We start from the raw sequence: 14087 nt of genomic DNA, 5'->3' as shown, positions 1-14087 counted from the left end.
CCTAGCAATTCGAGAAGTTCAATTTAGCCTGTGCAACCAAATTCGTCGGAACTTCTCTTCATGGATCAGTATTGTATACCATATGAATAAAGAGCCATTGTTGTTAATGTTGTTGTTGTTGTAGGTATAACGGAAGAAGTCAGCTTTTTCTACTGACCTGGATAACCCTAACCCTAAATAACCCTATACAGTAGCTGCTCTTTTTCTGATTTTCTTTGACTTGTGCGTGGATTGCTCCAGCTTATTCTCACGTTGAAGTTGTAATGGAAAGCTTTCTCCCCTTTTTAAAATTTGGTTAATTATAAGCTGCATCAGTAGTAAGCAAAACTCAATGGAGTTTTGCGTACAATTTGCTGTGTTATTCAAGATACAGATGCATTTTACCGAAGGAGCAGTGATGTGGTGCTAACTATATACGCCATTTTTGCTCTACTTCATTCATCCCCTGGATTCAAAAAATCATTCGACCCGGTTAACATGTCCATATATGATCATCCACCTGGTTTCCTCGTTTATATTTGTTGCGTAATCGCCCAACTCAGTGACCAATCAATTTGGTTGTTATATCAGACACTGGATCAGTGGGTGGGATTCTACTCATTACGCCTGTAGTGGGATTTTAGAGCTATCGTTTATAACATTATTTCGTCGTCCTGAGTTATAAACCGTTTTATCCCGCAAACCTTCTGTGATTCGACTGATCTGAGTTGATATCCAAGCCATTATTTTTGACTATGTCATATTGTAAGTATAAAGCAATCAGTTTGTTTTCCAAATGGAAGGATGTGATTGTGATAAGCTACTCATGTTTAAATGAGAAAGGAGGATCCAAAGAAATTCATCAGTATAGCAGGTGCCGACTGGCCCGCACTACTGAACACAGGAGTGAATTCTGAGTATGATTATAGTTTTTGTCTCATGTATCCTCTATTTTTCGTCACGAGATGTATGCCTTTATGCAAATTGTATTTTTAAAGTTAGACTTCTTTAGTAGTTCAGTTTCGGCATGACAGTCCATCAGCAGAAAATATAACACATCCAGACCTGTTTGATTTTATCAGGTCTTTGGTCGGCTGTAAGTAGGGACAAGTTTTTTTTACAAATTTTGCTGTCGTTGCCAAGAAAGAAAGTATTACTAAATGCGGAGGGTTTTCCTGATCAAAATGATGTAAATAAATTTTATAATGCAGCGAACATGGAGAACATTAACACGATGTGTCACCGAAAGGATTTTCAGATATGCAGTGTTTTCAAGCTACATGGCAGCCTCAATAATAAAACATTGATAAATACAATTTTTCAGCTGTTCTTTGAATGATAACTTGAATCATTCGCAAGTTGAGATGCACAACTTGAACAACTACTTGCTGCAAATTCTCTCGATGTTTTTGTCAAGGAAAACGTCGTAGCGGTATCAAGCACTAATTTCAGTTGGGTTTTGGGGGGATTTGCTTGGATTAGACCATGAACGTGCGTAAATAATGCCAATATGTAATTTATGACTTGCAAACAAAACAAGAAGGTGTGACAGCTGAGTCATAATGTTTCCATCTTTACTGGTTTTCATTTTTCCTGTGAGTTGCCCTCCAACGAGTCAACAATGACAAATTATCATTTACAAGACTGCCATTTATTTTGCATGAACGTAATAGCTGGTGCTGAGCTGTCCTGTCATTTTCATTTACACGCGCGATAATTAATTATATTGTGCTTATACTTGTCGTGGTTGTCACGCGTGCCCAGTTTCGAATAAATGTGTCGATATTAGAAATCAACAACGACAATAAAAATCTTTATTTGCCTTCATTTTAAAATTACATGTTACTTGGCCCTCGGATGGCAAGTGCTAATCTAGGCGGGCCATTAATTGCTTATGCATATAACTAGATTAATTAAAAAACAATAATAACAACAACAAAAAAGGCAATATCCTATAAAGAGCTTGCCTCTCCAAAGAGGTTCCCACCGCCGCCTTACAGCTTTTCACGAAAGGTAATGAAAAATATGTTGGCGTTATTGAGGTAGCCTTATTTAAAAAAGTACGACAGGAGAAGAAACGGGAGAACTAAAAATGCTTTATTTTTGTTGTCATTTTTAGATCAAGTCAATATGACTACCTCGGAAAAAGACGCCCTTCTTCTGGGGGAATCGTTACATTCTCGAACAACTCTTCAAGTTGTTCTGGAATCCCTGATATACGGTTTCATCGCTGCTGCTGGATTTAAAGGAAATCTTCTCGCTCTTTACATCGTTTACAAAACTCCGAGACTACGTAATGTATCAGGGCTCTTTGTTGCTTCACTCGCCCTGTCAGATATTGCCATGTGTCCTATTGTTGTTCCGCCATCTTTGATAACCCTAATAGCAGGTCGCTGGACTTGTGGCTTCATTGCATGTCAGCTTCAAGGCTTTGTTGTCTTAGCATCAGTGGCTGCCTCGCTGCAGACCATGGCCCTTATGTCTATAGATCGATATTTCCGCGTTATTTCCGCGTCCAATGAAACATCGAAGTTTATTCACCATGCCACGCGCACGGTTAATGGCCGCAGTCCCTTATCTTGCCAGTGGTAGAAAATACATCTTCCATCCGGGAAAGTTCTTTTGCTTTTACGCAGCTTAATCATCCTTTACAACCGATGTTATTTACATCTGCATCTGTATTTCTCTTGTCATTCTCTCATTTTGTTATTTTAATGTTTTCAGACATCTGAAATTGAACGCAAGACGTGTTAAAAATATGCCGGTGGCATTTGCCACTACAGATGACAATACACGTCACATATCATTAGAGGAGATAAGACTGACACGAACTTTATTTGTCACTGTACTTGCATATCTGATTTGTTGGACGCCTGTTCTTGTTGTCGACTTTGTTGAAAAGGGTGTTGGCCATTTTTCCCTTTCGCGCGGGGTCTATGTCATGTACACATTTTTTAGGACTACAAGCTCCTCTCTGAACCCCATTATATATGGAGCACTTAATCAGACATTTCGTTGAGAATACAAGAAGGTTTTGCGCTTCAAGAAGTTGTTAGACCAAGACAACAATTCTAAATGTGAAGTGGCAAATACAAACACCTTGGATGTATGACAACTTAAGCATAAAAGTTAATGAAATAATTATTTGATGGAAGGTAAAATTTCAATTTTGAAAGAAAGATTATAATTAAATCGCTGTTGGTCTTGGGCCTATCGGAAAGCATCATTGCTGTAATTTATTAACCAGTTTATCTGCTTCATACATACTAGTGCTAAGGTTTTGGACAATCTAAACGTTGTATACATTGTAGTATTTACGTAACAATGCTTGGCTCTCTTCGTGTGCTTTATTACAGTAAGCCTAAGTTTCAAATAAAATAATTCAAGATATTCAACTTGCAATGGTAAGAATTTATTATCTTAACTGCCCTTTGATTTTTTTTATAGAAAAAGCGCAATACAAGTATTAAACATTCATGTATTTTAATTTCTTTCAGCGTGGTAAATACCGGTCATACATTAAGCTGAGGAAGAAGCAACTTCTGACCATCATACTCTACGTAAACTGGGAAGGGAGGCGGTCCTGAGGTAAGTTAATGACATATATCCTTCAGTATGTATTATTTTCATCAGGAGAGACTACTAAACCTCAAAATGTTTTGGGCAACACGCTTCGAACACACCTCAAAATGAACGAAAGCTTTTGCCCTCTTTTCATCCTTCTTAAAAACTCTGTGGCACTTTCGATCGTGCCAAAACTTTTCTCGAGCTACTCTTTCGCCTTCATCGAATACACGCATTTTGAAGAATACAAAACAGAGATTCTTGAAAGAATCTCTGCAAGTGTTTTCTCCACACCTCCTTCCTTATAGCACACGCGACGTTCAGACTAAACTTATCTCATGGCCCGATCATGAAGGTTTTGCCGCACCCCTCTTCGCCCTAAAAAATCTCCCGGGAAGCTAAATCTGATCTCGTCAAATCTTTTTTAAAACATTTCCTGATTTAGGATCAGGTGGCTCTGAGCCCCGTTAATTTTTTTTCCTTTCAAATTTGCTAAATCTTGTCTTAAACATATCTGACATGCTGGAAGAAAATTTGGCCATAGATGGGGGTCAGTGAGCTCGAATATTTTGGCTTCTAGAGGTAATATTCAGGTTCAAGGTACCGTCTCGTTCGTTGCTATGGTAAACTCGCCAGCCAACCAGTAACGCATGCGCACAGGGGGTAAACTATTTGTTTTTGGATTTCGGCTTGCATGCAAACGTTCGTGCAAATTATTTCTCTTCCTGTTCCAATGGGATTATAGGCAACTAAGACAGCTGGGCTAACATATCATAATAGACCATTTAAACACCATGCATTTGGTTCAAGCGCCTCTGTCTACGGCTACAGCGCCTCGCGAAACGGTCACCAACTCTGTTCCCGTCATGGCACCAACGGCCGAGGGAAACCTCAAGATAATGAACACACTGTGAGCAATGTTCTTGATAATTTTTTGCTTGCATTTTGAAGTTGGTGATAACGATCAAAGTACGCCTATTAATTGGTATTGCCGTATTGTTTTGTATTCTAAAAACTGCAATAATTATATTTAAAACAGGGAGACAAATTCGGAAGTGATGTGTTGTCGATTCAATCCTGAGGGAGGCCTGTTAGCGGTTGGTTTGGCCAACGGCGTTACTAAGGTAAAAGAGCTTGGCCTTTTCCGCAGTTACATGGTTCAGTTTCATTCAAATACTTGTTTGTATTAGTAAACGTTTCAATAATTTTCCCTTCTGTGAATATTATTTCTGCCTATTTAAGTTCAAGTGTAAGCTAAATTTTCATGGTGCTAATATGACTTGCGCCTTTGGCGGCGCGAAAAAACAAACCCGAAGCTTGTGATTACTCTTTTGATTTTATGAATTTAGGTCTATGCGACCGATACAGGCCATTGTGTTTACAGCCTTTCGGACCAAGACACTTTTAATAGCCATTTGCCGGTGACTTGCCTTCGGTGGAAGCCGACAAAAGAAGGAGACAGTTACGGAAATATGTTGCTAGCAACTTGTAAGTTGATTTCACACAAACTGACCAATTTAGCCAATCTTTTAGTTTCCATGAAGGTTTTTTAGTTCATTAACCCTTGGGAAATTCAGTGATTATTGTCACCTGTTTTTACCTTCGCCATACAAAATTACCGAAATTTATCAAATGTAAAAAATAATTAATTTTTAGTTCAATTAAGATAGGGATAATCATCAATATAATAGTCGGGCAACTGTTACTTCATAATATGTAATCGTAATAATGATAGCTGATAAACCAGTGGCCCTTCTAACATTGAATACAAGTTAACAAAAAAGTATATAAAACATAAGAACATCATCATGATATAACTTTAAGGAAAAGCTTAGAAATTACTGAACATGCATATTATTAAGTTACAGAGTGTCAATTCGGAGTCACCCTTAACTGTGTTGTTCTTCTTCAAAAATGTTAAATTTTACAAATTGGCGTCAGTTTTTCATGCAGTCCTTTTATTGATCGTGAATTTCATCATAACATTTTCAAAGTAGCTGAGGATCTGGCAATAAACGAGTGGATCCACATACTACTTTGACAATGTAATGGAGAGATCATTGTCAAAACAGGACAGATGCATGAAAAACTGAGGTCAATATGTTCTTTCACAACAAGCTATGGCAAAAATTAAAAATTTATGTGTATGTCTGAGTAATGTCAATGAAAATTAGCCAATGAGTGTGCAAAACTGAGAGTCATTTGAGACCCAAGAATCAAGGTTGTGGTTTAAGTTTTTAGCTTAGAGTTAGCATAAATTAAAAGGACCAATAAACACCTAAAAAGTGGGAAATCTCAATGGAAGTAAGTTTCAGCACTGCACAGTTTCTTTTAAAACTAAAGCAGTTTTCAGTCAGCTGTCACAAACTAAAGGAATCACAATATCATCAAACTTAAATAATTTAACAACGCAAAGAGCCAATGGCATCATCATTTGGTGCAGGAAAGCACTTGGTGTTAGTGACTTGGACCTGACTAGCTGAGTTAGGGACATAAAATCAATCACAGGGCTAAGAAAAGCAAAACCATGATGTCTGATTTCTTAAGTAAAAGTGTCTAACTTTCAATATATTCATCTACATGTCAAGCAGACTGCAGGCAAGTCTGAAAAATATACATTATTTTTTGTGTTTGGTGTGTGTGTGTCTCTGAATATTATGTACTCACTACAGATGCTGATGGTAAAATAAAGATATGGCACATATCAACCAGTTCATGTATAGGAACATTAACAGAAGCTTCCAAACAGATCTTAGCATGTGCGTACAATTCTTCGGGAGATAGATTTGTCACTGCTGGATCAGACACCAAACTGAATGTGTATGATGAGAGAACCAAACAAGTTATCTGTACATTGCAACCAAGGTATGTGAATGTTTAATGTAACAGAGTGGAACGTCTAGTGACGGCCAGCTCTCTGCAGCAGCCACTTTTTTGTTGTCCCAGCAGGTGATCCATACATTCAGTCTTATTTTACCCTCTGTTATATGGCCACCTCTCCACAATGGTAATGCCCACCAAGGCTGTGGTCTAAGAAAAACTAAGAGGAGCCCAAAGGCTCGTAACCATGAAATTCTGGGTACCCAGCACTAGAGCTTATATGAAAAAAGTACGTTTTTCCAGTCACCCAAAGGGAAAAGTTAGTTGCCTATGGCACCCGGGTGGCTCTAGAGCACAGCACTTAGGAGTGCTCCTGACCAACTGCCAAAGTAACCTCTTGACAACAGCCAGTTTATCCGCGACTGATGAACAGTGTATACAAAACCCCAGTGTGTTTAATGTATTATACACTCAGTCTTACTGTATGTGTATGTCTGTTTGTCAGTATTCATTTTATTTGGCTTGTTGAATGTGTTATTGACAGTTCCTCACACCTGGTAATGGATGGTCATATGAGTCGTGTATTCAGTGTGCAGTACACTCCTGGTCAGGACGATGAATTCCTGTCTGGAGGTTGGGATGACACAGTACAGGTAATAAAAATGTTCACTGACTGACTCTACAGATCTGAGAATCTAAGAGTGTTTTCTCTGCATTTTCAGCAACTCCTGTCCCCATAATGGAAAGCTGGATCTCCCTGGTACAGTCAAAACTCCCATCATTACCATCCTTTCAATTGGCGCAACCAACATCGATTGTGAAATCCTGTTTGAAAAGCTCTTGCAAGTGGCCTCTTCCATAGTTGACTGTGACCACCATTTGGTCGAACTGGTCTTTTCCTTTGCTTTTAGTGAAAAGAAATGACCATACAAAAGATTTTGATTTGTACATGTACAAGTAATCAACACATAAAATAAAAGTATACACTACTTGATCACATTTATGGTAATATAACTGTATACAATGACTAATAATATTCATTATAAAATACCCCTGGTGATGATTAACACTTTTACTACTCCTGGTTAAGCTCTGTTAAATCTGTTAACACTGTCAATTCATGAAAAAGGCTATATGCAAAATTGTAATAATTTATAATAAAAACAAATCAATGATAGTAATAAGTAATTATGAATGATTCTGAATCATGTCTGACAATTTAGTCACTTGCATTGTTGGTAGTAATGTTTCCACTTCAAATGTTTTGTCTGGTGATGAATGAGGAGACCAAGCATTGTTGTCTACAGGGCTGTCATTAAGTTTTGAGTCACTACACCTGTAGCAAAACTTGTAACTTTGTGGGTGAATTCTATCAACAACAGGCAATTTCATCTGTAGCATGAAGATAAAATCAAGCTTACTCAGCCATAACAATTATGTTATGGGGTTCGGCCTTGAGTGTCAGCCCTGATCTACATTACTACATTGTTAGACAATTATTTCTCTACAATTAAATGTATCATCTGATGCACAGAGCATTAATTTCATTTGCTGAAATGACAGCATTATTGTGTATGTTTTGTTGTGCAGTTTTGGGACACAAGAGTTGACACCAAACATTCAGTGAGGTAAGGTACAGTGTGATGCTCTAACATGAACTCATGAATACAATCAGTCTGTAAATCGGCTCATTTTGCTTCAACTGGCATTACTTATTTATCAGAAAAATCTTTGGACCCCATATCTGTGGGGATGCACTAGACATCCAGGCACTAAGTATGTCAGGTTCCAGTCGGCAAATCCTCACAGGATCATGGAGGAAAGACAAAACTCTTCAGATCTGGGACTATGGCTCAGGAAAGCTCTTAAAAGATGTGCCCTCTGATTATAATGGAAGTATGGTATGTGATGTGCTTTAGCTGTTTAAAATATACCAAGCTTGTCTGGTACTTTTCGAATTGAGATAAAAAAATAATTTTATTCAATGCATGATGCAAACGTTATAATCCCAGAACTTTTAGGGATTTTAGGAGTGCCCTTGCAGCTCTTCTGTGGAAGGCGCAGTGGCCTCATGGTTAATGGGCTTGTCTCCAGATCAAACAGTCCGGGTTCGAGCCCTGGCCTGGGACATTGTGTTGTGTTCTTTGGCAAAACACTCAACTCTCACAGTGCCTCTCTTTACCCAGGTGTATAAATGGGTACTGGAATACTTAATACTGGGGGTAACCCTGCGATGGACTAGCATCCCATCCAGGGGGGAGTAGAAATACTCCTAGATGCTTCATGCTGTAGAAACCAGGATAAGCTCTGGCCAGATGAGCCACTTGGCTCATATGCAGACACTAACTTGTAGCTTCTAACCAGAAGGTGGGAAAGGGAGGGGGGTATTGGAGGTTTTTTTCGACAAGGCAAGAGAACCAGTGAACAACTTAATAATTATCCAAAGTTCATGAATTCCAGGGAACAATTGAACCAAGACCCAAGCTGAATGCTTACTAAACTGTCCTATTCCAGTTGTAAATTTACACCCAGCAGGCATTTTTGTAACCTTATTTATGAGTAGGTGACAAGTGTCTGTGTCTGTGCTTATTTCTAGCTGTACTGTGTTCAATGGCAAGGTCCTGATAGCATCCTAGCAGGAGGAAGTGACAACAATATGATGAGATGTGTGGATCAAGGAACTTTTCATGTAAGACTTTTTCTCAGTGTTGACCATGACTTGCAAGTCTTAAGTTATTCAAAAGAAACTAATTATAATTTGTTCTTGTGCAGACCACTGGACGGCTTGTAGATCTTCCACGTGCTGTCTATACTGTTGATTATGAGAGACATAGCCATCATCCAATCATTGCTGCAGGAACTTCTAACTTTATTTATCTTGTAAAGAGGACATGAGTTCTCTGGTGGTTACACATCTATTCATTTTTGACTCTTATACATGTTATGTCATGATATTGTAGGCATTCTTATCTACAAATTGACCTTAAAATTCAATGTCAAAACCTTGAGTCTAGAATAGGTATATTAACTTTATTTTTAAAACTGAGGGCGTATAGAAATTCTATTTAAAAGGCCACAGTAACACAATTATTAAGTCTTCACTGTGCATTTTAACATGGCAGACTCCGACGTTCGAATCCTTAGACTAGGTAAAAGCTGTCACCAATTTGATCATTGTTACTTAATAAAAGCCAATGGACTCATAGAGGAGATAAAGAAACCTTTCCCCAAAAGTATATGTAGTCATAAACTTTTCAGTTGTGAAGCGAATCCGATAAGCAGTGACCAACCTCCCAAAGTATTAACTTCAAATATTTTTGGAAGAATATAGTTTAAGGAGAATTCCAACAAGTTTAATCCACTTGCTCACAGTACCATTTAATAGTATCAGTGAATGTATACAACTGCCTCTTCTACCTGAACAATGTTTTAAAATTTTTTAAAAAAATTTAATATGAAGGAGTTGGATTTTAATTGTCAGATAATTTCTTGTTGATCAGGGAAATTTTTGTTATTTAAGAAGTTAGTTTAGGTTACTCTCCTATGTGCCTGTCAGCACTAAGCGCAGTGACAAAGTTTCTCCACTCTTGTCTGTTATGTGCTTGTTTCCGTCGGTGATTCCCCAAGCATCATTTAGGATGTTTAGCTCAGCTTTGACCATTCTCCTCCAAGTTGTCTTTGGCCATCAACAAATTCTCCTCTCTTCAGGAATCCACTGGACTGCTGTTATTATTTATGAGAGATTATCTTTTTAATTGACAATATCTGCATATATTGGCACACTCAGCGGTCATTGAAATATCATTTAGATGTTTATTTGATTGAAACATGGACCTGTGTATATTGTAAATTTGACATGATGCTCTTGTCATTGACGATTGAAGTCTTATTCATAGAAACTCTCTTTGTCTTACTTCAATATCTGCTCAAACTAAAAATTGATATTTTGCTCCTGTTAATCTAAGTATTGTGTGGATCACATAATCATAAAAACAATGGTTCAGCAAAAAAAAGGAGTTCTGAAAATCAAACATTGTAATCAGTTAAGTAAAGTTCTGTAAATTTAGAGTTGCTTTTATTCTTCATACAATTCAATGCAAATAATATATACAAGAACTCAAGTCAAGATCTATCATGTTTTATGATATTTAAATGTTATGTAACTACTAGTAAGAACATTTGAGAAAAAAAAATAAAGTGATTAAATTATTTTTAGTCTTTCGTGAGATTTAATTTTAAACATAGAAATTTCAACCAGTAGCTTTTTAAGTAAACATTAACTATCATTATCAGTATACATTTTGTGCTGCATACCTAAACGTCATGTACAGTAGGTGAAGTATTTCTTCATCTCACACTTACTTCACACAAAAAGGCATTTGGCTCGGGGTTTCAGTCAGTAAGTTCCTTTGCAAGGATATTTTCAAGCTCTGACTGTGTAGCATGATGTATTAGTCAATTTTAAGTTTTGGATGCAAACAACGAACTGTATAACAACAACAGAATCCATCAAGACTTTGTTTGTAGCTAAAAAAAGGACAGAAGTTTAAACTGTGGCAGGTATTAGCAGACACGCAGTGTGTTCAACTAGAGATCCTTAATAGCTGTTACTACAGTTATCAGCAGCTTGACACAAGTGAGGCGAAGGGGTCAATTGTGCATAATTTGTATTGACCCTTTTACCTTGTTTGCTTGCCTTTTACAACAAAGGAACTTTTGACCACAGACTCAACTGCAATAACAGCTATTCTGGCTGGTTCTCTTGCTGATAGAACACAATCCTCTACATCATCCCACACTTACTTTACACAAAAAGGCATTTGGCTCGGGGTTTCAGTCAGTAAGTTCCTTTGCAAGGATATTTTCAAGCTCTGACTGTGTAGCATGATGTATTAGTCAATTTTAAATTTTGGATGCAAACAACGAACTGTATAACAACAACAGAATCCATCAAGACTTTGTTTGTAGCTAAAAAAAGGACAGAAGTTTAAACTGTGGCAGGTATTAGCAGACACGCAGTGTGTTCAACTAGAGATCCTTAATAGCTGTTACTACAGTTATCAGCAGCTTGACACAAGTGAGGCGAAGGGGTCAATTGTGCATAATTTGTATTGACCCTTTTACCTTGTTTGCTTGCCTTTTACAACAAAGGAACTTTTGACCACAGACTCAACTGCAATAACAGCTATTCTGGCTGGTTCTCTTGCTGATAGAACACAATCCTCTACATGTTGCTCTTGACTTTGAATTAAAATTCCATGAAGTGTATGTTAGGACTGGAATCACTTAAAGTGTCTTCTAAAACTGTTAGACTGCTCGTCTCATAATTTTAAAGTGGTACTATGATCAACTTTTTACCCCTTGATTTTTTAGGTGTATCACATAGAATTCCATGAAAGAATGAAACTGTTGTTTACTGTTTGCAAATATCTGCATTAGTTCCAGAGATATTTAAGTTTGAAAATTGTGTTAAATATGCAAATGAGATGACGGATGACATCATACACTCAACCCAATATTATATCAAGTGTTTAAATAGAGCTATCTTGCCTCTATCGTAGCGAGGCACATGATAGAAATCAAGAGCAAATATTCTAATTGTTTTAGCATAAATCTACAAGTCGTTCGAAACTTTATCTGAATCCTCTTCACAGACACTTTGAAAATGCCAAGTGGCCATCATTTTGTTAACAAGGGCACACTGATACACTACTCACTATCTCTCGCAGAATAGATAGTGAGTAGCATAGCCAATCAGAGAATGGTATTCTTGATAGAATGCTAGTAGATTTATACTAAAAACTAACATGATGGCTCAATATTTTAAAGTAGCATGGTAACCTACAAGGCTCAACAGGACATCTTATCTTCTAATCAAGAAATTCTGTAGAGCCCATCACACCTGCGACATATGTCAGAAGTGTCATGCGTGTTACAGCTTCTGTAATTCAAGTATTATCTTGCAAAGTAGAGAGGGCTGGTTGGCCATGTGCCAACTTTTTAATTAAGCCTGTATACTGAAAAAAAAAGAAGATGAGACAGTCCTGGGTGTGTTAACTGCTAGGCTTAAGAGGTAAAACAAAGAGGAATAAATGCTACACCATTGAGGAATCCATCCAATTTGGTTCATCATCTGAATCATCAATGTAAACAGTCTGCACTAAATCCTTACTCCATTGTACACATCTAGAGTCCATTGATATAGGTTTTTGCATTGTTTCCGCTGCCCCTTGAGCTCTTCTATTGTATCGCTCTTGGCGTGACCTGGATGTTTCACATTTTTTCCACCTTTCCAACTGGAGAAGCCGCTTTGCCCTTCTTTCTTGCTTCTGGGCAGGGGTAGAGGGGGGAGGCATGTCATACAGAGGACTGTTGGGAGGGGAGGGTGGGCTGTGATCTTTGTTTATAGCAATGTTTGTCTGTAAGTCGCTGTCACATTTTCTTTTACAAGTGTCTTGAACAATGTCTACAGTTTCTGACATCGACAAATAGCTCTTGGAAGTTTGGAAATCACCATGATTCCAATCTGAGTAACATTTTTCTAATTCATCCCTTGAATTACCTTTGTTTCTCCCTGACATGCCCGGGCCGCTGTCAAATTTGGCTTTACATCTTTCAGATCGACTGCGGCTCAAACTTTCGGAATTCACCGGTGATTTTTCTCCTTTACGTTTTAGACAACTGCGCCTTTTTAACGAACCTTCTAAAGGAAATTGAAGACCATGCAACTGAACTGTTAGTTCTTTATCACCAATTCGAATGTCCAAGTCGAAATCGTGAAACCAACTCCGCGAGCTTGGATCATCTGTAGACACCTTGTTCCTGATTGGTTTGATCTGTTTTTCCTCTATTTTCAGATTCTTTAAAGACTCTCTTATTTTCTCCACCTTTGATCTGCTTCTTGTACATATTCGGCTATGGATTCCTTTCCGTTTCATGACACCTCTAGAAATCGTTGCTTTTCGCGATGATTCACTCATTTTGCACTCGATCTCTGCCGCACTTGGAAAGATCACATACTTTCTATTATACACCCCTCGTACGTTAGGAACATAACTCAGTCATCAGATGAGTCAGTCATTATGTATCAGAGACAATACATGAAGTTTGGGATAACCGCCATTTTGTTTTCCAAACAAATTGTTGTAAATGCCGAGAGGGTCTGGCAAGGATACTCAAATCTCTGCCCCAGGCTCACTCCCAAAAAAGTGCTCCCCAGTAATTTTCAAAGAATTCCTAAGGGGACAGGTGTCACAGTGATATGTGTATCCCCGTGATATGTGTATCCCCGTGATATGTGTATCCCCGCACACATATCACTAGTGATATGTGTATCCCCTGTGGGGATACACAAAACACTGATACGCGCCTGGGCATTCAACGAACAAAATGGCGACTCGATTGCGAGGTTCCGACGAGCGCTGTAAAGAGTAGAAGAAACCAGAAATGAATTCGCGCCCAACGGAGCAGATTAGGATTTCTTGAGTTTGGTTGAGTACCAACCGACTCGATTGTATATCTGACTAAAACTTCGAACAGCGGATACGTATATCACTGATTATTTCATGGCGCAGTGATCTCAGTGTGTATCCCCTAAACACAGCCGTTAGATTGGCTATCTACCTGATCGAAGAAAATGGCCAATTATTACCGAAACGTGCTGGCTGCTTACTCGCTACGACGTTTATACCCAGGTTGAGGTTTGCGGAGTTTGCAACTCGAAT

The 14087-nt window shown here is 38.1% G+C and overlaps 2 protein-coding genes across 3 annotated transcripts; both read left to right on the top strand.

Moving 5' to 3' along the window:
- Window positions 1-1741: 1741 nt before the first annotated feature.
- On the top strand, window positions 1742-3400 carry LOC145462989 (beta-4C adrenergic receptor-like). Its single transcript, XM_081446679.1, has one exon. The coding sequence runs from the start codon at window positions 2110-2112 to the stop codon at window positions 2569-2571; it is 462 nt and encodes a 153-aa protein (XP_081302805.1). The 5' UTR covers window positions 1742-2109; the 3' UTR covers window positions 2572-3400.
- Window positions 3401-3505: 105 nt separating this feature from the next.
- LOC145462988 (uncharacterized) lies at window positions 3506-10578 on the top strand. Of its 2 annotated transcripts, none has more exons than XM_081446678.1 (9): window positions 3506-3567; window positions 4583-4667; window positions 4893-5031; window positions 6216-6408; window positions 6908-7016; window positions 7954-7991; window positions 8087-8264; window positions 8960-9052; window positions 9136-10578. In XM_081446678.1, exons 2-9 carry the CDS (start codon window positions 4602-4604, stop codon window positions 9256-9258), a joined length of 939 nt encoding a protein of 312 aa, XP_081302804.1. In that variant the 5' UTR covers window positions 3506-3567; window positions 4583-4601; the 3' UTR covers window positions 9259-10578. The 2 variants fall into 2 exon arrangements, with proteins under 2 accessions (XP_081302804.1, XP_081302803.1); XM_081446677.1 differs by lacking the exon at window positions 3506-3567 and adding an exon at window positions 3617-4453.
- The last annotated feature ends 3509 nt before the right edge of the window (window positions 10579-14087 follow it).

Source organism: Orbicella franksi, chromosome 12 (assembly GCF_964199315.1).
Source record: "Orbicella franksi chromosome 12, jaOrbFran1.1, whole genome shotgun sequence".
Classification (NCBI taxonomy): Eukaryota; Metazoa; Cnidaria; class Anthozoa; order Scleractinia; family Merulinidae; genus Orbicella; species Orbicella franksi.
The sequence above is the reverse complement of the archived record's forward strand: the minus strand, read 5'-3'. Positions and strand labels throughout refer to the sequence as shown.

Bases quoted from the DNA above. Each gene is read 5' to 3' on its own strand.
- LOC145462989 (XM_081446679.1), top strand. From the start codon at position 2,110: ATGACTACCTCGGAAAAAGACGCCCTTCTTCTGGGGGAATCGTTACAT.
- LOC145462988 (XM_081446677.1), top strand. From the start codon at position 4,338: ATGCATTTGGTTCAAGCGCCTCTGTCTACGGCTACAGCGCCTCGCGAA. The intron at 4,454-4,582 runs GTGAGCAATGTT...TATTTAAAACAG, and splicing joins CTCAAGATAATGAACACACT to GGAGACAAATTCGGAAGTGA. The intron at 6,409-6,907 runs GTATGTGAATGT...TGTTATTGACAG, and splicing joins ATCTGTACATTGCAACCAAG to TTCCTCACACCTGGTAATGG.